Source organism: Cataglyphis hispanica, chromosome 23 (genome assembly GCF_021464435.1).
Source record: "Cataglyphis hispanica isolate Lineage 1 chromosome 23, ULB_Chis1_1.0, whole genome shotgun sequence".
In the NCBI taxonomy this organism is placed as follows: domain Eukaryota; kingdom Metazoa; phylum Arthropoda; class Insecta; order Hymenoptera; family Formicidae; genus Cataglyphis; species Cataglyphis hispanica.
In genome coordinates this window covers 2,164,785-2,191,499 of record NC_065976.1, presented here as the reverse complement: position 1 = coordinate 2,191,499, position 26,715 = coordinate 2,164,785, and the positions used below count along the sequence as shown (strand labels likewise).

The 26,715-nt window shown below is 33.8% G+C and overlaps 1 protein-coding gene across 1 annotated transcript; it reads left to right on the top strand.

Annotated features, from left to right (window-relative positions):
- Nucleotides 1–23,196, top strand: LOC126858004 (uncharacterized). The gene is made up of 9 exons (XM_050608000.1): nt 1–273; nt 1,937–2,439; nt 3,176–3,510; nt 7,880–8,081; nt 9,154–9,405; nt 12,422–12,624; nt 13,503–13,594; nt 19,730–19,922; nt 20,888–23,196. The coding sequence occupies exons 1-9, from the start codon at nt 202–204 to the stop codon at nt 21,211–21,213; spliced, it is 2,178 nt and encodes a 725-aa protein (XP_050463957.1). The 5' UTR covers nt 1–201; the 3' UTR covers nt 21,214–23,196.
- Nucleotides 23,197–26,715: the final 3,519 nt, after the last annotated feature.

Below are 26,715 nucleotides of genomic sequence, written 5' to 3'. Positions count from 1 at the left end.
GGCAGTTTGGGAAGTAACGCGTGTGATCAGGGGGATACATCGCAGTCGCAGCCATCGCGGGGACAACATGGGACTGACAATAGCAGCGGTGGCGGCGGCGGCGGACGAGACGGTGACCTTCTTTCGTCCGCGATACGGCGGTTCAACTTCAAGGCGGCGGGCGGCAGCCGTAGCTGCCGGACGGTACCGAAGGTCGTGGTCATGGGCTCCAGCACGGCGTCGGAGACAACGATCAACACGAGCACCGACAGCGCCAATACGATGCTCACTATGGTAAGAACGTTGACGAGCATACAAAATAGACACATATTTTGACACATAATTTCGCTAAATAACGCTGGCGAGTAAATTTGATTCAAATACCGTGGGCGGTAAATAATACGTCATTGTTGTAAATGTTATATATGTATAACACATGTCCTTTCTATAGTTGTGCCATTGTAATATGTTATTATAATATGTTATTGTAATAAAGAAAGAACTATAAAATTAAAATTAACATTAAAATATTAATTATTGTAATTAATATTAAAATATTAATTATTATAATTAGCATTAAAAGATCGAAATTAAAATTAAACATTTAAAATCAGAATTAAAATTAAATTTTCTATTATTATAAAATCAAAATTTTGTATTTGTCTTGATCTATCAATTTTGGTCTATGAAATGTGTGTTATCATTAATTCTATGTAATATACTTGGACATGCATATGTGCATAAAACATGACATCAGGTTTTTGATGCCTGATCAGCAATGAGTTATTGTATGCTTTTACAAAGCTAAAGTTTAACAAATTATGAGCGTGTTAGAACTTGATATTATAAATATTATGATATCAAGTATCAATTAAGTATTATAATTAATAGCGGGCGCGCGATCTGATATTGCATCGAGAAATAAAGTTAGTAAACTGTATGTCGATATCGATGTAACGTGCCTCTATGTATGCTGCTTAACGAATCCATACTGAGAAAAATGTATTTTTTGCGTTGGGATTTAATGGGCACCTTTGCGTGCTTAGTATCCATATTTCAGTATGCAGTTAAGCACGAAAGCAACGTGCGAACTTCATATATGTTTCGCGCTCAGGGTGTGATATTTTAAATTAATTAACAAGTGTGTCCTTATGTGTGTTAAACGAATAATTACCGAGAACCGCGTTTTTTCTTCATGAGACGCGATTAAAGGAAATGTGTATGTGATTCATGGATCTGAGTTCGCAAAGATACGAATAACAAGCAAATATTCCTAAAACAATTTGATATAAATTTATATTGAACGATATGATTTTAAATTTCTAATTCTCCCTCTTTTCTTATTTCAAAGATATTTTTTTAATTCTTATTTTTCCGTTTAATTCATTTGCATTAAATAGCTTTCTTGAGCTTAATAAGGAACTATCTCTCTTTAATTTTATGCAAAATATCTTGAATATTGAAGTGATTGATTATTTTTTTATTGAATACAGTAAATTTAAAACATTCTAAAATCTAAATTTAGTTTATGAAATGCTTTGTTATTTACAACTTTAAATTTAATGGTAAATATTTTTAAATAAAATTTAAGAAACTTTTTTGGCTAAAATATCGAGAAATATTATCATCTATCAAAATTTTTTTTTTTGGTTTGGAAGAAATATTAAATTAACTAAAAATTATTTGTGTATCTATCTGCATTTTTCTCGACTTTATTCTACGTCAAAAATTCTATTTATTTATTCTAATCGTTTACAGTTCAAAACTATTATTATTTCGATATATTTTCGGTAAAGAAAAAATTATTTTATTTTCGAACAAATGTAGCTCATCATTCTCTGTACGTGTATTTATGTTTCTTTTTGCGGATTTTTGAATTTACATAAAATATAAAAAAATCAATAACCACATAATATACATCAATATCATCGATGCACGATTTTTTGCCGTCCTCCAGGTGACGACGACGGACGGGGAGCAGCCAGACGACAGTTTTGACCTAATCGACGTGCCGGCCGAAATGTCGCCTCCTGCTACAGCCCCGTCGCAGTCACCCATTCATCTCATTGGACATTCCGACGACATAGCCACGGGTAGCCGTACTTCGTCGCCGGCATCACCTACGTCGCCCATTTCCGTCGCAGCGCCGGTGAACCAAACTACACCGCCGTTGCCGCTTCCGGTAACGTCGCCGACATCATCGCTCTGCGGGACCGAAGTCGCAGGTCCGTCGAGTCGTTGCTCTCGCTCGAAACTCGACGCGGACCAACAGGAGGGCAATCCCAAAGCGACGATTGGCACCATCGGTCAGGGACACGTCGCGAATAACAATACGGAAGGCACGTCGGCTCTTCCGCCACCCACGCCGATGATCGGGGCGCACCAGGAGACCAGATTCACCTTCGGCGGCAGCGGTAGAACCCCGCCTCTTCCGGATCTCAGAACCGCGGATTTCTTCAGGTATGTAAACTTGATCGATCTTGTTGATAAACCGCGATCCCAAGCCGAGAAATATACATGATTAAACGAGGGAGCAAGTGATAAAAAAAAAAAAATATAAAAAATAGATTTAACACGCAAAGCATTTTAAGTGAACGACGCTCTGCATATAAGATACATCGATGTTATAACGCGATGAAAACTGTTGAAAATTTAAGAGAGTTTAAAATCAGAAATATTGATTTCCCCAAAAGATATATCATAAAAATATTTTAAAAAGTTTTGTACGTTCGCGCGATATTTTCTTATTTTAAAATGAAAAAAAATTGGGAAGATTTTCTAAAAAAAAATAAAGAATATAAAGAAAAAAATATAAAGAATATAAAGAAGAAATAATATAAAGAAGAATTTTATCTGTATAAAACTATTTGTCAGTTGCACACATTATTCTTCTTCTAATTGTGGATTGCTATCTCGTGCAATGATTTCGCGATTAAAGAACTTCTTTACTTCGGGCAATACTGAGGTTTCTTAAGAGATTTTACGGGCTTTTTAATCCCGCTATCATTTTCCCTCGGGGTGAGTACAAAGTTTACGGCTAAGCTAAATTCCGAGAGCAATATTCCGAATTGATTCAAGTTCGGCAAACATAATTTAAGAAGCATTTATGGTTCGTCTGTGAGCTTGTCAATCACTGTCTCTCGTTCAATCGCAACAAGATTATTCATACTCCATGGTCCCCCGTTTTATGTTTTAGCACTCCCGTGAGGGGCTCCGTGGATGCGGGCCAACCTGATCCGATCGACACGCGCTCCTCGATTCGAAACTTGGTGGCCGCCCAGGAAAGGCAAAACGCCAGGATGTCAGCATATCAGATCGATTACATGACCGACGGAAAGGTCAACTCGATTCAGACGAATGCGCTCGAAAAGGGCATCGCCGATCACAAGCGACGGAGTCAAAAGAGGCCCAACATCAACGTGACGACCAATCCGCTCGATATATCGCTAATAGGTGCAACTCAGCCGTGCAATACTCAGGGCTGTAACGCTCAGGGTAGCACGAGTCCGAAATCACGAGGACGATCAGCGGGTGAGTCTCTCGATAATATCCTCTAGTTTTCTGCAAAAGTACCACGCTGGTACTCACGTATGTAGTCGCTTAAGAATTCGCCGAAACCGCGACAACAACGATAAACCACGTCGCGACCCTCTCATAAAAACAGAGATCCGAATTTTCGCTCCCTGGAATTTCGCGAGTGTTCCTCTCTTTCTCTCACTCGTTCTCTGTCTCACTCTCCCTCTTTTTCATTCCGGTCTCACTGCCTTATTCATATATCCATGGTACTTGATGAACCTGGATCCTACTGATGGAGATCGATCGCTCGCTCATGGCTATCATTACAAATTGAAAGGCTGACAACCGGCAACCTCGGTTAGCATTGACCGTGAATTGTTGATTTTATTCTTTAGTTTTATGTTACTTAGCCGAGACTGTCGATCGCTAACCAGAGTTATTTAACCAAGGCTATCGACTGACTTCACAGTCGGGTTCTTTAAAGTATTATAATTCCAGTTAGCGATTTGCGCTGTCTCTAGATTGTACATGTGCGAGAAAAGAGGTATTATAGTCAATGATATAGTCTAATTTACCGTATAGAAACAGAGACCTTGACCAGAGAAAAACTATTAACTGACAAAACCGACACGAAGTCCTCTTTTATATATTACCGTTAAAATTGAATCAAAACTATTAAAATTGATTAAATTATTAAAATATTATAACTATTAATTCGATCAATTATTACAATTGTCTCATTTATCTAAAAGTATTATTTTATTTTATTTTACATTTTGCTTCTCGATATCAATTTTACGAGAATTTCCAAAGACTTGGAATGGAGGAAGTAAATAATTTGACTAATCAAAGTTAGAGCGTCAATCGATATCGGTATAAATCAATCCCGTATGAACGTGTATGGACGTACGCGATGTGCGTGTGTATGCGGGTATATATATGCATGAGGGAGAGGAAACGAGAGAGGAGACGAGAGAAATGGACGATAGCTCTAAGGAAATGAATTGATGTTCTTTTCTTTCAGAATCTCATCCACTCGTTTCAGCCATTCATTCATGGGTCAGGCTCTTTTTCCCGTTTTGCGCAATAGGTATTACATAGTCCGGCGAATAGACGATATAGTCATTTCCGTATCCACACAAGGCGGCCGTCGAAAGCGCATGAGACTTGTGCAATGACTGCGACAACGACGACGATAACGATAATGACGACGACAACGACAATGATGATGACAATGGTGTGAGTGAGTGAGAGAGCGACGGGACACGATCCACTCCAGCCTTTCGGCGGCTGTCCTTCTTGGTGTTGCGTGGATACAGTACGTTAACACACGTATGCGACTATATGCGAATGCGCTTCGGCTTCTTCTCCTTTGTTCACCATCTCTTGTTTTCGCTGCGCCTCTGTCCTCTTTCTCTGCGTTGTCAATCACGCTTGCGTCTCTTTCGCGCGGGTCTCAGACCAACGACAACGAGCGGCGACAACAACGACGACAACGTTTATGGGCCCCGCGAGATAGGAAAGGAAGAAAAAAGAGCAATGGATATTACGTCCTTGACGAAACTCGTCCTCGCGAGACTCGGTTCTTATGTTGACATTCTTAATGTTGTCACTCGTTGTCGCGCAAATACTGCGATGGTAATCGAGAATGCCGCAGCCGAAGGGAATAACATCGCTGTTGCTTTGATCGTTCATTGAAATTTTGTTGCGTGTACAAAATACATCAATCTTAGTGTTTTTTAGTGTGATTTTTGTCGCCATCGCGTATAAGAAACCGTTCGCATACATATTAAATAAAAGAGATTTAAATATTCTTTTTCTAAAAACAAGGACAAAAAAATTACGCTTAAATCTTTACTAACTTGATTTAATATTTACGAAGGCAGCCCATATGAAGGAAGAGATAGGAACATGAGATATATTCCAATATTCGTTATGCCAATAATTCAGAAAATTAACATATAATTTTTTTATAGTTTATTATATATTTAGATTTATATAGATAAATTTGAACATTTAATGTGTTTAAATATATTCACGAATTGTGTATCACACTATCTATATTAGTTAAAATTCATATATTTAAAAAAATTTTAAATCATCACATCAATCTCAATCTCTTGACATTTACAATTTACTTCTTCCGTATCTTTGCTTTCTATGTGTATCACAAGTTATATATAGATAAATAAATAGATGTAGATTTATCGAGAGCAACGTTATTGTGATATGGATCGAATCGGTATAATTTTGTTGAGAACTCGATTTTTAACATTATAGATATAGAAAAATGCTTAAGCATATATCATTTTCAATAAATTTACAAAATTTACAAAAATTACAAAAGATTCCGATCATACTGAATGCAATTAGGATCCAATTTTACGATTTTTCTCTATTTTATATCTAATTATATATGTGTACATATTGAAAGTATTTTATATATTTAACACACAGTGATTTTTCTTTTTTCTTCAAATTTTAATTAACATTAATTTGAGAGTACATTTATTCGGTTATAAAAATCATAATTTTATCTCGTCCAATCAGAATTATATAAATAGACCACATAAAGTGAAATCATTTCACTTTATGTCTGTAACATGGAAATCTAAAAATTTGTCGAAATTAAATCGGTTTTAATTCACGCGCGATCAGCTTGTTTCGGCTACGTCGCGGCATCGCATCGATTAGCAGCGCGAAAGAGAAGACTTGGGAATGCCGCTTGCAATTCTTGCTATCGGATCACGCTTTGTCGTTACCTGTTTGTTTCTGTTCACTAGTATACACAGATACACATATATACACACACACACACACACACACACGCACACACACCATGATGTCCGTGGGATCGCCGTCCTCGCTATCTACAATCCTCGTTATTATTCTGTCCGTCAGTGCCGGATGGAATCTCGGTAATTGCAATTGCGCGAGTTCGCAGATTGCAGAACTTTTGTTTAAACGAGAAGTTTATTCGTCTTAAAGATCCTTGTCGACCTTCAGGTTGAGTTAGAAATTACTATACCGAGAACAATCCCGAATGAAAAAAGTTTACGAACCGCAACTACCGTCTACATAGTAGGATCATGCTGTGATCATTATTGTTAGGTTATTGTGATCTGAAATCTAATTTATTTGGAAAAGTAATTATAAAAATTGTTTGAAGCATAAGCTAGCGAATATCCATTTATGAATTCTCAAACCGATCATGCAATCTGAATTTTTCCACATTTTAGTTCTTATCATTTTCAAGTGACATATGTATTTTATTCGATCGAATGTTTTAATGCAAAAAAGTAATTACTGTAATTGGTGCGAAAATGTTTCTCCTTGCACTTTTAAAAGATGATTGCGTAATCGATTCTGAAAACAAGTTTGCTTTTCTTAATGAAAATTTAATTAAATGCTATTATATATATATTGATATATGGTACTAAGCAATCACAAAAAGTTTAAACTTTGATTCCAAACTCATCAAAAAATTGAAATGAGTTCGATGTATTACGACGTATATTATATATGTATACATTACGAAAGAGTGTATAATGTATTTAAAATTCATCGGCTTTTAGATTATACCGAGTTTCCATATTAAATTCTTTCTTCAAGCGAGTCATAGATTAATATCTCTTGTCAGAATTAATCACAGAACAAACTTCACTTTTATTTCTTATTTTCAACTCTTTCGTTTTCGCAATCATTTACATTTGGGAAACTATTTATATTTCGGCATGTCTTTTTTGAGGGAATATTGATTCTCTACACTTCGACAAAAGATTCCGCAGATGGAAGTTGCAGCGATTGATTTGACATACTTTGTATAAATGTCAAATGAATGCAAATTATATAATATTAGAAAATAGTGTAAAATATGGCATAAATAGTAAACAGAAAAACTATTTTAATTAAATTTTATCCTCTTATTCTTTGTTCAATTACAACTGTGGAAATTGTTTGGGATGATAATCTCTCAGCTTGTACATTCGCCGAACAAATTGAAATTTCTTCCGCTGCAATTGATCCCTATCAGTCTTATCAAGATTCTGCCGCTGTATCGGAAGCAAAGTATCATCAACGGTAATATACACGAGTGACGGCGGTTCCGGCGGGATACAATGACGAAATATGTCGTCAGGCACGCATCTGGCATAAACGCACCCTCTCGGCGGTCTCGCCGAGGAGGGGAACCAAAAAGGGCGAGTCTAAAAACTTCAAAAACGCGTTCCGTGCCGCGCTAGGGTTGAATAAGGGGAGAAGATGTCATGAGGAAACGGGGACGGAAGGATTAACTCTTTCTCTCCTCCACCGTTCCTTCGTGACCCGCAAAATCAACAAGCTCGGATGCAGAATAACGGATGATAAATTTTTTTATATCCTAAAGGTGGAAGCGCCGGAGGCGCCGGTAAGCGATCGACCCAGGCGACAATCGTCGTACAACAGCCATCCTTATCGCTGGACGCGCCCGCGGCGACGATTTTACTACACCCGGACGCCGATGCCAGACGACGCGAGGAGAACATGCGGCAGTTGCTAGACGTCGCCAATACCCTCACCTTGCAGGAAATACACGACTTTGAGATGAGGTGAGCGAATGATATTGACCGCCTGCGGCATCTGCGGTTTCTCCCCGGTGGTCCCCGTAAAACGGACACGGTCCATCTCGAGATATAGGCTTCATAAAGATTTGAATGTCCAAGGGGTTGTAACTAATAGATGACGTTTGGCGAAATATAGCCGGTCTACTTTGAAGTTATTAATATAATGATATCTCTTGACGAGCGGAGAAAGTTTTATTTTGGATTTTGCCGTATAATTAATAGCTAGTAATATCTTCGAAATTAAACATTTTATCGATAACGTACTCAATGATATATTAAAATATATTAAAGCAAGATATTAAAGTATTAAAAAAATATTAAACATCATTTTCATGTATCTATCTAATGTAATGAAGCTAATAAATATTAATCAGTAATTATATATGAAAGAAGAGCTTAAAAAAATATATGATTTCTTTCATGTATTTTAAAATAATTTAATGTGTTCTCGCGATCCCGGTAAAAGGAAAAGTTTCCTCTGAAATCTTGTCGGAAGTTTTAACCGAGAATATTCAATATTCACGGGCTTATGTAGGATATCTCAAAAGGAAAAATCCATGCTTCGGGAAAACATCAAGTATTACGGATAAAAGTATATTCGATGTACATGTATTCAATTATGAATATTCAGCTGATTTAAATTGAAAGATATATATATATATATATATATATATATATATATATATATAATATTGTAGATAGTAAAAAAATTATTGCTCAACATTTAAAAAAGATTTTGATTTTTTTAATAACAAAATTCAGCAAAATTCTTAAATATTCTAAAGAGTTTCCCAAAATCCCATTTTTAATCTTAACAGATATTCTTCGTAGTTTATTCTTCACATATATTTATTAACATTTCGTTCACAATCGTTAGAATGGCTGAAAGCGAATAATTTCGAAAAAATTTGAAAAAAATAATTTTTATTACTTTGAAAATATTTTATAAAGATCATCAACATCGTATCTCGTAAAGTATTGATTTTTCTTTCTGTGAATCATCCTGTATATATTCAATATATCCGAGTAATAGCAATCGTGTTATCTTCTATTGCAGATATGGAAGTCCTCATCATAGCCGATCGCAGTCAGTCAAGGCACCCGGCAGTCGTTCTTCCGGTCGACCGAATTATCTGTGTCTTCCGCAACAGAGATCACGAGTAGCGAGCATGCCCAATACCGGCGTGGAGGAGGAATACTACAGATTACGGCATTTCAGTATCACGGGTAAAGGAGTGGTGAATCGGGGCGATTCCCTCAAGAGCCGCAGATCGCGTTCTAATAACAGCGTCGCATCCAGTAATTCCAGGTGAGTTCGATCAACGCGATTCAGACGATATAGATAATGTTTCTCTCACGGGAAACATTATACGAATTTTCTTTTCAAATCTAATATTTTTGAATGGCGCTATATGCAACACTTCTCCCTATTTCAATAAATTATAAAAATCGAAATTTAAGCACGATTTCTTTATATTTAACTTAACTATTCATTATGAAAAAGTCACATTAGCTATCAATAAAATCGACTCTCCGTATCTTCGAGTCTTTTATCATTGTTTTCAAGAAGTAACGTTCTCTATCATTGCGAACTTATTTTCTTTATATTCACGCGGTATAAAGGGATTTCGAGAGAAAATTGACAAGAATGTATTTTTGTTAACGGAGCGTTGATAGCCGTAACAATATCGACAGTTCCACTTATTACTCTACGGTCGGTCGACGATATCTGCGATTGTACCGCTTCGTCTGCTCCGCTCGAAAAGAGCGCGCCGTAAAATATCTCCGGCCTCTATCTCCGGTTTCACCCTCTTCTCGTCGCAGGAACGGGCCGGGCCGTCGCTCTAGATCGAACGCGTGAGTTTACGTGTGGCGTTGATGTGACGTAGACACGCGCGTTGGACCTTAGAGCGTGGTCCTCAAACACCACGCAAATATAATATATCGTGAGGCTCTGGATGTAATATTTCAAATAAATATTATGCAGTTGATGTAAACATTTGAGAGATATAAGATATTATATTTCATATCTCTCGTTTCCTGCAGCATATTTGTATTCTAAATTTTAAAACGTTCTCTTGCATTTTTCCTATGTGAAATATTATGCACCGAGTATACTGCAGTAAATTGCATTTTGTATTTTGAAATACTATATTTACGGTGGATAATTCGCGTGTAATATATTGATGTTTACTAAAAAATTAGAATCCCGTAAAAAGATTTAAATTTTAAGTTTCATCTTTTCGCAGAGATATTTATTCTGCTTTTTGCAGATAATATTTGCAATTAATAATACTCTTTAAAACAAGTGCTTTAAAAGCAAACAATATAAAAAAGCAATATAAAATTAAAAAAAGACAATATAAAATAATATAATATAAAAACAAAATAATATAATCATATTATATAACGCTATTAAATATACTTGCATTTATACAAATATATAACAGCGTACAATTTCAAAATAAATTAACGAAACGCAGAAATACTAGCGACTCACAATCAGGTAACTAGTCCTGTCGTCATGAACATTGATCTTATTACTCAGCTTCTGTCGACCGAAATGCAAAACGTTGAATATTCACGCGCAATTGAATAAACCTGTTACGATTCTTCCTCTCTTTCTGGATGCAACCGTATTGAGTCTGATATCAATATATAAAACGAAAAGTAAAATGTATTTCCGATACAATATATACAGAATATTTCTTAAAATTTATACTTTAAATAATATGTCGTATATGTGTACACAAATTATTTCCTAAAGTTTAATTACAGGAATATATTCCGTGATAAAATCGGAGTTGACCTTTCCTCTACGAAAATTTAAACCGTAGAACGTAATTATAGATGTGTTTAACATTAAAGGCTAAAAGGCTTTAGTAAATTAAGCCCTTGAGCTGCAGAGTCCTATTTCTCAGTTAATTTCAAGTAAAGTTTAGCGAAATCTTGATTTGGAACTCCATTGCTTAAAATATTTGACACTGAAAATTCCGGAATTGTTATATGAAAAGGCGGCACACACGCCGAGGAAATCTCCGCCAAGATAAAATTGTCTTATATCCTCACGAGAACGTGTCCTCGAAGTTTGACGTAAAATCTTACGAGACATACGATTATATATATAATGTTTTTATTATTTATTTAGGATGTCACAGAGGAAAGGTTTGCTATATAGATATACTGAGACAAAAATGTAACTTGTTATTTGACGATCCATATGAGTACTAAAGACTAAAAAGCTTTAGTAAATTAAGCCTTCGAGCTGCAGAATTTTATTTAAAATAGAATAATTAATTAAAATAGATGCTATATTTTTCAAAAAGTACCGTTGTTTTTACTTAAAAAGAAATACACATATATTCTAAGAGAAAAAAGAGATGGAAAGAGAAAGACAAAGTATATGTGTTGACATAAATATATGAAATACAATATAAGATTTTTTATAGATTGTCTCAAAAAGACGGATTTTCTCTTCGTTTTAGATTGTGCCATAAAATTAAATAACTTTCAGACGCATTTCCTCGCACGTTGATAAATTTTTTTTACGAGAGACAACTTATTTGATAACGTTTCGCAATCGAGTGGAAATTCTCTCCCTTGTATTTTATTTTATATCTTACAATTAATATGCGCTCTTTCATCTTATTTTAAATATGTTTTAAAAATGTGAATTAGGTGAATCAAAAAAGTATAATAAAAATTTGAATTATCCATTTTCAACTAATAAACATTGAAATAAATATAATGTTTACTTTAAATTATATTTTTATTATAATGCAAATCATTTTTTACTGCAATCTTTTTTAAAAAAATGCTCCTAGTCAAGTAGTTTTTCTCAAATTCATTTTTATGATTTATAATCATTTACTTTAATATGGAATATAAAGTGCGAAAAAGTGTCCATAAAAAATATTGCGGTTCTCACATTTTTCTCACAATATTTTTTATAAAATGCATATATTTACATGGACATATGTAATGAATAAAAAATATATAAAAGCACTTTTTAAATTTATTTTAGTAGAATACACATTTGTATTTTTACACGGTTATAACATTAAGGTAATTTTAAAAAGTTGCGGTATTCCCAGGTTAAATGTGCGTCCACCTATTTTTTCTAATACACTTAAATAAACCGTGAAACTTTTTCGAAATTTATTAAATAATCTAACAAAAGTGCAACTTTTTTTATTTTCCGAAAATTTATAATACATTGATTCGCAGGCCCCCCTTTTTCATCCTAATACATAATAACATAAATACTAAAGCCATGTCCCATGCTAATCTCGATACGCGCCTAGCCTTTCTTCTATTCGACGCAGCACGGAACACCTGACCGCCTCGTATCCAGGATCGGCACGGAATTCAGCGGCGGGCTCGTTGGCAAGCTCGAGGGAGAGCAGCGCGTCCCAAGGTCCGGCGCCGTATCGCGTCCTTATGCTAGGCGCCCCTGCCGTCGGCAAGAGCTCGCTGGTGTCTCAATTTATGACTTCCGAATACCTGCACGCCTACGATACTTCGATCGGTGAGTCGACCATGTTACGGTCATAAAATCCACGGCCTTCTCCGTCTCCGGTCACAATATGCGATCGATCGATTGAGAATGCGATACGTAACGACTTTGTCGTGCGTAGACGAAAGAATCATAAAAGTCAATTGAATGAATCGGAACGAAAACAGGTAGACCGTATTACTCTTTATTCGATATAAAGTGGGATGCAATTATTTCACTCGGACGGACACGAAAAAATTGTACATGCGCGTGCGATACAATGCGGTCCGGAATGGCACGCGATATTTCCGTATCCCTGAACATATTTCCGAACATAGATTCATATGTACGCAAGCGGTATAAAACTCGTTTTGAATGCGGATACTCATTTAAAGATTTATACACGCGAAAACTTTATAGCAAAATAAATAAAGAGAAAAAAATCTTTATTTTTTTTTAATAAAGTTTGCATTTCTTACATTTGTAATATTTAAAATTGTTGTAGATAATGTCAAGAATAATATGCCTGTCATTTAGGATTATTTGACTTCATCGGATAATCAAGTTTATTCTGAAACCAATGAGAAAACAACTTGAATTCAATCCGATTTGTATTTTATGAATATTTGCATATTTCTAATATTCGAAATGGAAAGCATTTCACACAGAGTAATTATTCGATTCGAAACCATATCTTAAAATTAGCTGGTTCCAATTTTATTCATTAATAAATTAGCTTTTTATATTTTAATGAGAAATATATATCAAGTTTTATTATTAACATAATATTTCTTTTTAGTTACTATACATTTTTCAATTTAATGAGAAAGTTTTACTTGTTTATGCCATTATTTTAAAATTTATATGTTTAAAAACCTAACTATATTCTTGATACTTTTTATTCATTACAGATGATGAGTCTGGTGAAAAGACTGTCAGCGTGCTGTTGGCTGGCGAAGAGTCGGAATTGACTTTTATCGATCATTCCTGTGCCGAGATGACGGTGAGTTAATAGCGCTAGTGTCAGAAGTTATCAGATTATCACATACTATAATTACAGATGAAGATCGTATATATTCTTAATTTTTGACATTTTTGTAAGATAAAAATCACAATATATTAGCCGAATTAGTATTGCGCGTTGCAATAATGTTAAAAATATTTATTCTGATAAAACCCGTAATATATGAATTCCTATTCAATAAAAATTCCAATAAATTTCTTATGCCAAATACGAAAAGGAAGAAAAAGAAGATAAAAGTATACACCCACACATGCACACACATAGGTAACGAGGGAACAGAATAGTAAAATTGGTCTTCGACAAAATTTTCCTCAGTCAATTGATCACTGATGTGCACGGTAACGTCGCTAATTTTCCGTGTCCCTGAACTAATCATTTCTGCCGCAAAATCGCGATCTCACGCCATCTCGTCTCCTCTCATTTTCGTCGAACAAATGGATAGGGAAACGCGCGCCTTGAACCTTCGACCAAGTACTCTCACGACGACAGGGACGATATAATCGAGTTAACATGGGGAAGGGGAGAATTGAAAGGGAGGCTGCATGGGGGAGGTACGTGGAGTGTGTGCTTTTGTACCGCGAGAATTAAATTAAAATCCATTTTCTATGGCAGGGGCGAGCTGACGCGCTACCGCAGCGATACCCGCGCGCGCTGTCAATGTGGGGGGAGTCTCGGTCGCGATGTACATACATATAGAGGTCTACATTTTGGAGGGAAGGAAGGGATGAATGAGGAGGGTTGGTGAAGGAGAGGAATGGTGGTAGAATCGCCGCCACGCTTCGCCAGACAATTTCAATCGAATTTACTCTTTAATTAAAACGTATACGTTTCGCAGCAACGTACAGCGCGGCACGATGTATATCAGGGCGATCACGACCGATCTCGCGTGTGTCGGCAAGACGATAAACGATTGCTACATCATTGGGGGCGCGGTGGTGAATCGAACTTGGAGTTCTGAATTTCCCGAATTCCGGCAACCGAAGGCCGTGCCCGGTACGACGTGCACGCCGCCGTTATTCTTGGTATTACCGAAAGTCAAGGCTGATCGCTAATCACGTTAAGCCGCGAGGCCGAGATCCTGATTTCCGTTGATAGTCCCGGGATTGTATTAGGTCGGGCTATTAAGTTAATGCGTATTTATTACGCAAAGATAAGCTCGCGGTGATTGCAATTTCTAACATGGATGAGGTGAAAAAGCTATCAATTCTTTTTTAAGAAAAAATTTTAGAGCATTAAGATTGCATCAAGTTTTTGACACCAAAAGGATCTATTTTCTTAATTAAAAAAATGCATTATTATTTAAATTTCTACTTATTCCGTTTCCATATTTCTTAAAGATATGCATGATTTTGTGATATGGCTTGATATTTATGCGCCAAGATTCCATATAAATTTAGATTACGCTATATCTGATATCTTACATACATATCGGCTCAATTTTTATCAATCCATCTTTCAATAAATCAATTCAAAGAAACTTTCATTTTGACAAGTAGAGCAATTGATAACAATCTTTGTATAATAAGCAATAAGGAACGAATAGATTTTGATTATTTAAAAATCGAAGAAATAAAATATATAAAAATATATAAGAATAAAAAAACTAGATTATTTTTACTTTTACTTTTATTTATGCAATGTTAAACTTTACGATGATAAAATTAATTTATGAAATAATTTGCAACATCTTTACTTGAAATTGGCAATTAAAAAATTGTAAAAAGAAAGCGCCTTATATATATAAAATTTTTCTTAAAAAAATTAATCCTACATTTTAATCAAAAAATCTGTAAATGAATAGTTGTAGCAATAATTATAAAGCAAGCTATATAATTTGTATTAAAGATTCAACTAGAAATTACACTATTGTTATTTCGTGAAATCTAACATGTAAACAAAGCTGTATTAGTATACCTATGAAGATAAATTATTCAAAAATGAGAATATATGTTAGTGAAATAATATCGCGTACAAACTTAATTTATAAGCAGTTTGCGATAATTCATAGTTATATACATCTATTATTCACAATATTTAACATACATTTATAATATTAACTATATAGCCACATTAAACGTGTGGTTACTTCGACAATAGCTCAAAATATATAATATTACAATGTATGTTATAACGCATTGTTACAGAACTAATTTTAAATTTGATAAATTGATTTTGTTGTTCAATTAACTCTAATTTCAAATGGATTTTATTTTAACGATATTTTAATTTGCAATCTAGTTACCGTAATGATTGATGTTGAAGATGGAAAGGTTATAAAAAAATAAAATACATCATGGCCGAGTTCCAGAATTAATTATCAATACTGAAAATCTATAATTCACGTAATATATATTGTAAATTTTCAGTGAATTTGGGAACACGAACACTTTATTTCCAAATCTTCATTAAAGAAGATTGCTTAAATTAAATAAGCAGATGAGATTAATGATTATTTGAGGATGTTTCGCTTATTTAAAGAACTCAGCACTTTCTCATCTTACAAAACACTCGCAGATAATATTCAGAGAGAGAGAGAGAGAGAGAGAGAGAGAGAGAGAGAGTTGAAGAGAGAGAGAAAGTGGAAAGAAATTAGGAAGTTCTATGAAAGAAGCTTATACACGATCAAATTTTGAGGAAACATTGGCTATAAATTTAAAAAAGCGAGAAAGAAGGAGAAAGGGAAAAAAGAGGAGAAGAGAAAATTTGGAATACTCCCGTATTTATTTCGCAGTTATGTGAATTCGTTAGCAAGGTTTACCAACAAAGTTAAACGTAAATGGGCCAGCGCTTGACCCTATGTTGTGGTTTTAGAGTCGAACTTCCACATGCTTTATTTAATCAATGTAAATACGTTAACGAGTAATGTGTCCGAGAGCATTGCTGTTCTCTTTCATGCGTACTTCCTCGGCACATCGCGTTTTTTTATCGCACGCGTAGTAACTTGCAAAATAAACAAGATGAACACGCAAGCATTGATTTTCTGTATACTATTAATATCGTCCTTTTTCTTTATAATTTGAAAATGTAATTGGTACATTAAAAATGTAATTTTGTATGTTGAAAAAGAAAAAAATATATATATGAAAACAAAATCTTGCTTTAGACAGATTAATCTTTTTTGAAAAGAGAGGAAGTCATAATGCAAAAATAACTAAAAAGGATACTTAATAAAAATAAATTTTAATTTTAAATAATCATATAATATATATCTTTAAATGATTTATAATAACCATAAAATATACAAAAATATTAGGACAAATTAAATATATATATAAGGAAGAAAACAAGTTGAATTAAAAAGTTTCAAGATGTTCTTTTTTGAAACCAATATCACGATTGGCGTGACCCACATTACTTTTCACATTAAGGGGTACGTTATGCGAAAACTGCCATTTAGAGCAATGTTATCTAAGCTTGCGGTCACCGTCTGGCATCCAAATGCGGCGTGACAGTCCGATTTGCGGTCTGTGTGTAACCGGCCAAGTAAGAGTTATCGCGTGACGAGGTAACTGCGAGCTTTGCCGCGTGAATCTCGGAGGGGTAAGAAAAAGGACCTGAGGGTGTAACGAAGCGTTCCTCTTTCTCTCTTGCCTTCGTTCAACCAGGCGTGCTCCGAGTCATTGACGAGCATCGAGCCATACCGCGCGTTCGACCGTTAAGAGCGGTCGATCCCGTAGATATATTCGATATCACGAGATGCCGCGCCTTTGATACGGTTCGAGATAATTCTTTCGATAATCGTTCGAAAAATCGCAGAGCCCGCACTCGTTGCGATCTTAACCTTTAACGGTTGGCTGCGTTAATGCGGTTTAGCGCTAACCCCGATTAACCTCCTTAGTCGAACACATACCGGACTTCTATTTTTGCTAATAAAAAAAAAAAGAGAGCAATTAGATTTATTTATATTTTCAACGTATCTGCGAAAGATTTTCATATTCTCATATATTTTATAAAAGCAAGCTTGAATTTCTCGTATATTTCGTGATCATTATTTTATCGTGATCATTGTTTAAAAATATTTTTATAAATATTTTAAATTATGTACTCCAGCGAATGTCGTTTGCGTTTATACAAGAAGAAAGATTTAGATAAATGTTACGTCACTTTTTCGTCCCTGTTTACATTAAATCGATATTTAAGCTAGAAAGGGATATGGCAAATTACTAAGACAAATTTAGATAGCCAAGATAATCGCTCCAAATTAATCTGAATATTATTCTCGGTTTTGCTTTTGCAAAGCTCCACGGAAATATAATTTATGCTCCTTACAGTAATCTGAAGCTGGTCTCTCTTCTATTTCTAAATCTCGTTTTAACTGGACTTCGTTACAAACACCAATTATAGAATACATCAGCAAAAAATATTGCTGGAGATTATTATTTATAGCCTATAACATTCTGAGTGGGTGTCACAATTATGCTGCGATTGCAATTATACGTTCCAGGAACTTTCACTCGAATAGATAATGCCAGCAAAATTCAATTGTTCTTTAAAAAAACAAAAAAATTTAAATAAAGAAATAGAGATATCGCTTTGTAAACCATTCGATCTTAATTATGGCACCAATAGTGTACTAATAATCCTGAATTTAATTAAAACGAGATGATTGACGCATCAATAATTACGCGTTTTCTCAAGGATAACGCAAAATAATATTTATTTTAAAATAAATATTTTTTAAATATCATAATTAAAAATCAACTAATTATATCGTCTCTCTAGTAAAAACTGGAAAACATGAAAGCTAATATTTTCAAACGGAGAATATAATAAATACAAAATGTAAGAACTGAAGAATTAACTTTATTTACGTATTGATTGCAAGAAACCAATCTTCCAAGCTTCAAAGTATCGAGTTACTCAATATCTATATAATGAACAACAAACTGTCTCTTTCGATCATTAATTTAATTTGATTTTAATTGAAGATATATATATATATATTTTACGCAACGATTTATAAGAACATTTTTATCTTTCTTTATCATTATTTATCATAATTAACAATAAGAACATCGAGATTATGTTTAAAATGTTTGGTAATCTTAGGTCACAGTTTTATAAAGCAGATTTTAACTTTTCATAATATTTTTTGATTTTTGTTCCATAGTTTATCGTATAAACACGTTACAGTAAATCTGTATATCTTCCTTTTGTAGAAGTTTTGCCGAGCACAATGGCAAACTTTTCAAGCTTGCTTTTATATAATTTCTATATAGAAGTTTTCTTTTATAATATTTATTTAACAAAAAATGCGCTTCTTTATAATAGATCCAACCAAAAAAAAATCTCATTGAATTAAAAAGAAATGAATTTTTTCATCTATTTGTATAGCGGAAGGATTAATGAAAAATATAAGCTCTTATCGGATTTGAAGAAATTCAATCGAAAAAACATCTGAAATATTTCAAAACAACACATTTTTTAAGATGCATATCTTACATATACTTTAAAATTAAATACAATAACAAGTAAATGATAAAGAGTTTTTAAAATTTCTTACAATAAAAGAAAAAAAAAATATATATATATATATTACAAAATTGTGAATATTTTTCTTTTAATTCTTAAAATATGTATAATTTAACTAAAATAAGATATCCCAATTGGATATTAATTAATTTCTTTAGAAATTATCAAAGTTTGTTAATATGAGATGATCATTTTATAAGTGACAAACGACAAATAAACCTTATAAATTAGAGATAGACTGCCAAGTTCCATTCTATCATTAATGTTTAATGTTTCCGTCATGATTATTACTTGGAACCAATTGTATTATGTGTGTGTATGTGTATGAATCTTTAAGAAAATATGCTTTTTAATATAAAATTAGAACACTACATTACATATTTTAACATAAAAAATAAAAATATTTTTAAAAACTTTCATATCAAAATAAAATCATAAAATTACTTTTCTACTATACAAAAAACCTAATACAGCAAAAATGTCATTTTGATTAAATGTATTAAATTTTATGTGAGATTTCCTTAAAGATTACTGATATAAAACGATTGTGACGTATATATAATGAGTTTCATAAATCTCGGAGATTGCCAGACTCGATAGAGTTATTAGTATTAATACCTTTGTCATGATTAATGCTTGCAGCCGGAGAATTGCATCGCGACATATGAGCCGCACGCGTACTGCGTCGTTTATTCTACGACCGATCGCGCGTCAGTGCGCGTCGCCGAGGAGGTTCTCCAATCCTTATGGAGGAGCGATCACATGTCCGCGAGGGCGGTCATTCTCGTAGGGAACAAGGTCGACCTGGTTCGCAGTAGACTGGTATCGACCGAAGGTACGGCATTTTTTCTCAGTCTGACCCCAATAATCGACGTTCCCCTCGCGACATCGTTTGTTCGGATGGTTTGCGAGGACACGCGAGAATAAAAATTCGTATGTATATTCAACAAACGAGGAGTCTATCTATCATTGAGGTGGCATTTAACGTGAAACGCTGATATAAGGCGATAACGCAGATAACGCAATGTATATATATCTAAATGTTCTGACACAGCATCTTGCTGTGCCTTGATGCAAATTCTCTGAGGGCGGCGGAGCGAAGGAAAACCATTTAACCCTCTGGCGAACGCGTCGGTGCATAAAATATATCGTTTCTGTACAATTAAACATAATTAAATTAATAGCATCTTTCTCGCTATTAAGCTTTATTACTATAATAAATCATTATTTATTATATACTGTTATATTTTATATATATATATATATATATATTGTACATATTTATATTTATATATGCAATTTATATTTGCAAAAGGAAGAGAGAGGAGAATAGACGAGAATAAGCATTCATCCTCTTTAACTTTGTATAAAATGATTTAAATAATTTCAAAACATGGCACTAATTGTATACGTGACTTATCTTTCCTTGAACATTTTCTTCCAAAATTGGAGTCTTATATTTAATTATGTTAGAAATAATTTACTGAATGTATTGGAAAAATAATGAAAATAATTCTCGCTTTCTTTAATTGATTTTAAAGCTACATATATTTGATGAGGCTAATATCATACAAATTCATGTTTTAATTTTTAAAAAAATATATAGTACATAACATTCTAAATAAGCTAGAGATTAAGCCGTTGATATTTTGATTCAATATATTTATATCTTGAAAATTACAAGAATGCACGATAACCGAAGCATTTTATTAATTAAAAGTTGAGATAAATCGCGCGCACGTAAAATTTTCGGAATCAATTCGCGATGTCATCTTGAATTAATCGATTCTGCCGTTACAGAGGGTAAATCCATGGCGACGTCTTACGATTGCAAATTCATCGAGACATCCGTCGGCATCAATCATAACGTCGACGAGTTGCTAGTCGGCCTGCTCACGCAAATTCGTCTGAAGCTAGAGAACCCCGAGAGGACCAGAGAAATGTTTCGGAAAAGATCGCGGAAAAATCGCAGCAAATCGCCCCTGGGTTCGTGCTCGGAGAACAACTCGCCTAAAAAGTACCGCGGCAGTCGGACCAGCACCAGCCTGAAAGTGCGTAATTTGCTCGACAAGGTCTGGGCACGCGATAGCAAGTCGAAAAGTTGCGAGAATCTTCACGTTCTATAAAATTCGAGGATCGATCGCTTCGGTTTCAGAAGAATGATCTAGCAAGTCTGGCGAGTTGCAACAGACTTCCATTGAAACGTCTTACGCTTCGGAATTGTCTTCGAGTACGAGGGGGGGCCCTCAACGAGGCCCGACCCTTGTCGAAGAAGAGGACAAGTATTGACCGCTCGATATTCCCGACTTCGCGGGAGAAGAGGAGACACGTGCGTATCGCTTTGTAGCGACCTTCTCGGCCGCGTTTTCACGACGTCGTATGTTGTTAGCTCTCTGTCGACGAGGTAAACTTTTGTTGCTTCTGTGAGACGAAGCACGTGCAGAATCCGATTATTGAAATGACTAATCTAGGAAAATAATTTCATATTTTCTTCTCATGACTTTAAGAGTATTAACAGTAAATCCCAATTAGAATATTTCAGTTTGTATTATATCGTGACATTTTCATTATCTAGTTTCCATATCCTGAATACGCGCTGAAAACTACCCATCAACTTAGATTTTCTTTCATTTTTATGATTTAATCAAATTTTTGAAGGAAATTGATCTCTCTCTCTCTCTCTCTCTTTCTCTTTCTCTCTCTCTTTCTCTTTTTCATTGGACTTTTCACAGCTGTTATAAATTCCAAGCGCCAGTGAGAAAACGCCCCTAACACCGAAGTCTGGTAAGTGTACAATCTCTGTGATTACCGTAAAATGTAAATATAGGCCACAGGGGATTGTGTTCTAAGCGCGTATTCTGCGAGGAGCGTCGTTACCGCGAAGAGAGTGCGTTCGCGAGAGAGAAAGTCGTAAAATAAAATATCCGTAAAGTAAAGTGAAAGGCGACACCGAAGGTAGCAATCAGCGTAGATTACTACAGACGAACTCGTTATCGGTCGCGCATAACCCCGAGATTATTACGGGAAGGGAATCGCATCGATTCTTATCGCGTCCGCTCGACGAAACGCTAAAATCGATGATGGTTTTCTTTGTCGCGGCGTAAATGCATGCGATAAAGAAACTGTGCAATATAAGAAAAATTCGCTAGGTAAAGGTACGCTAGTACGGTATTGCTTTGAGCTGCTTTGCGCATCGACAAAACGTGACAGAAATCGCCGATTGTACTCGCAATGGTTTGTTGACCTTTTCGCGCTCAACAATCTTGACTGAAATCCGACGTAGACAAATTTCAAAATGGATAGAGAGATAGCTTGCTATTGCGATTTCTAATCTATCGCAGTACCAATGATTCTCAAATCTTTTTCGCTGATAATACGACGGTATTGCGCGAGGAATTACGACACGTTCAACTTTTAAAGAACTTTTGAAGAACAATTCAAAGTTATATGTCAAAGCACAGAAAAAATCTACTTTTAAATTAAACTAAAGAAGAAGAAGGAAATAAGAAATAGATCGGAAATTTAAGATTTAAAAGATATGAAGCGATAAAAGCTCTTACAAATATATTATACGAAGGTGAGAGAAAGCAATTAAGAGCCAGCGCGGTAATTTGTGCGCAAATTTTATTATAATCAAATTATATTAACACAATAAAGTAGCGTGATAGAGTCAATAATAAAAAGCGTACATTTCCTTTTTTGATTATTTTCAGCGCAATTACAAAGTCTTTTACGCAATTACACTTTGTAATTTGGTCAAAAAAAGACCGAAACGTATGCTTTCTATTATTAAGTTTACCGCGCTACTTTGTTATGTTAATATAATTCAATTATAATAAAATTTGCGCACAAATTATCGCTCTAGCTCTTAATTGCCTTCTCGCACTTTCGTATGTTAAAAGATATTAAAAGATGTTTTTAATTTCTGTTGCAAAAATAGAGACATCTTGCATTGACCTGCAAGATTATATCTTTTAAATTTAAAATTTCCGATATATCTTATTTCTTCTTCTTTAGTTTAATTTAAAAGTAGATTTTCTTTACTCTGATATATAACTTTAAATTGTTTTTCAATTTAAGAATTGAACATCATGATTCTTCGCGCAATATTATCGTGAATATATAACAGTCTATATAATTTTGTGCTTTTTTGTCGCTAGAATACATAAGAAAAATTCTTATCTATACATTTAATTTATTTTGTTTTTAATCTATGTTGTAGCATATTGGAGAGAGAGTAAAAAATATAATAGATATTTCATTTTTATATCTTTTAAATATTATATATGTAAGATTTGTAAATTTTCTGCATGTTTATAATTTTGTATAAGAATCATTGCAATATACAATTAATTAAGTAATTGCGTAGTTAATAGAATGTTGTAGTTGAATATTGAAATTATTGCTCTCTGTTTGATTTTATCAGAGAAAAATATTAGCAATTATATTTTAAACTTTTTCACAATTTTAGCAGTTATTTTTTAAATTGTTCTATTCTATTTAAAAAGATATGATCTTTTATTTCAGAATAATTCTCTTTTATATTTATTACATTGCAAATTATCTGATTTATTATTAGTCTATATTGAAGTACCTCTTACAATTTTTCTTTATCGGTTAATGACCGGCACAGATTTAAAGGAAAATTGAACATATCTCTGATCATCATGTATTTGGGTCAAAGAAATTAACATATATAAGATAAAACGAATCCAATTCTAACCAGACTTACAGAAAGATCCGAAAAGATTTGCTCCTAATAAAGATCATAAATCGTTATCAAGACGATTTAAGAGATGAGATCAAATGCAACGATTAATATAAGCGTTGATCGTCATATAGCCGGAAATATGCCGGGAATTTTTTAATCTTTTGACAAGTCCGGCAAATGAGAATATCTTATATTAATAACAAATATGAGCGCAAGATTCGTTATCTGAAAAAATTGATTTCGCATCGAAAACGTGTTCTTTTATTATATTTTCATAACGTAAGGATTTAAATCATACGATATATAATTTTTCTCGGTGTATTAAACGATCGAACACGAGATGCGAAAATGCTTAACTCTATCAGATATGGTTGAACGATGCAACATTTACGCGTTGTGAAATACGTGAAAGATAGGGTTTGCCCGACCACACATCGCGATTGCCGTTCCCTGAATTAAAGAGTCGCGATATCAGCAATAAAATGCAAAAGTAGCACGACGAATCCGAATTCCGTTGGCGAATCGAATCTGCCACCGCAAAAAGGTCGTCTCTTGCGACAAGCAATTAATTTCCTAACGATCTCGATGCTCGGCCGACCGACTCACCTCGGAACTCACAGCGCGGAACGTTAGTGCCGGAAAAGCTCGCTTCACGCTGAATATGTATTCGCAAATCGGATTCGAAAACGAGAAATCTTCCAGCGGAAGACTATCACAGGGATACCATCAGTTCCATTAGCGTCGCGTATATATGCGAATGACGGCTCATAAGAGAGATATTAAATTTCGAACCACCGCCATTGCAATATATATTACATAAGATATTTAAGATTGCGAATTTTTTCCCAATCACGGAAATTTCTGCAGATTTTCAGATTTATTTTTTTCTCTATTACATTTTAAATTTACATTATATGAAAAAATTAAATTTCAGAGGACAAAATACATTGGATAAAGATAAGAGTGATTGATATTACAGCTTGCATGTTATATAAAAAGTAAAAAATTTGATATTATATATGTAATTGAAACTGATATTTCGACAGATAATTAAATTGTTTATTAATTTTTTTTTTTGTTTTACTTTTAATACCTATGGTTCAGGCAAACATACACAACGTGAAAAACAAACTGCGAAATAGTACACAGTTATTACTCTTTTATTTTGCGTAAATCCTCTGTCGTTGTTATCCACTTTAATTAGCTAAATTACACGAAGATATAAGGTGCGCCTAGTGACCGAGCTGCATATATGTCGCATGTCACGTATTCCGTATTACATTGAAATTCTCGCAACTGCATGAGTCACTATGCTCCATTTTACAATCTTGCGACTACTCGATCTCTACGTGTGTAGTGTGCGCTCTTCAGCTCTTTCCATTTGCAGTATAGTATTCTGGATTCGATTTCTTTCTACCTTTATCCATGTTTCCCTCTTTGCCTCTCCTTTACTTTTCTCCGAGCGCTTTAAGTCTATGCACGTAGCATGCACGTACGCTAACACAAAAGCTTAAAAGTTCTACTGAAAATGATTCGTAGAAAAACGTTTACAAAAGAATACAACGGAATAAGATCATTGGATTGACGTCGCAGGTTTATTATGAGAAAGAAATCAAGTGGCACGTCGTCTTCAGAAATATAATTTCGATTTGGATTTTTCTTTTTTTATAAGATATAGCTTGAATTGTTATTGCGAGACGAAAAATAATGGATTTTTAGTATCTAAAATTGAGTAAACTTATCACATGTTACATCTTTCTATACTTCTATTGAATTTTTAGCTTCTATAATAATAAATTTTATTTTTCTACTACATAATTTATTACTCTACAAATAATAAAATGCGCAATGTAAGAGGAAACATATTTTTTTCAATATATTTTTTACATCGCTATTCTCCACGTAAAACATATATCTAATATCTCTTTCAATATTTAATAATAATATTTTTTTGCGATAAGTAAATTCAATTACGACTACTGGAAATTATTATATACTTCCATCTCGTGAAAATATGCACAGAAATAACCAATTATTAAATAACGTAACGAAAACGCCGAAAAATAAATTTTATAAAACAAATAATTATAACGTAAATAAATATAATGTAAAAAATCATGATATAATAAAAAACAATTTATAGATTTGTGATTTGGCATATTAGAACACTGGAAAGTTTTAATATTGCTTTTCTTTTTAATAAAAAGAATAGAACTGTTTAAATAATGTGTAATATAACACATTATCTAAATTTGTTTTTATTTAAAGCATCTTTATCTAATTATTACAATCAAAATATATAGATGATGAGAATTCATGCAATTTCTCATCTTTTGATATCATTATTTATAATATTCAGATTTATATTTGTATTAATTACATTTTAATATATTCTCGAAATTTCCTTTATAAAAAAATCTGTTTTTTTATTTTTTTTTTATATGAGTGATTAAAAAGAAAGATCAAATTTAATCGAATAAAAGTGAATAAAATTGGACATTTCCGTACTTCTACAGATTTTTTAAGAAATTCTTAGAAAAGAATACGAAATTCTAAAGTGCATCCCGAGAGATCACCACACATTACTAAACTGAAAATTATTATTCAGTTATTATACTTTCTTGGAAAAGCGACTTGAGTGTGGATAGCAGTTGCGAGAAATTCGGATATTTTAAAGTTCTGTTTCCATTTTTCAGCTTGATCGAAACTATACCGAAAATACAAACTTTTACAATTGCATGTTTTTTATGCAATAAAAGGTAATTATGTCAAAATTAAATAAACACACACACACACACACACACACACACACACACATATATATATATATATATATATTTATATTTATTCAAAACACAATATTGTAGAAATTCTCCATTAAAAACTTTTTTTGAACGCGCGCGATATCATCTTTTAA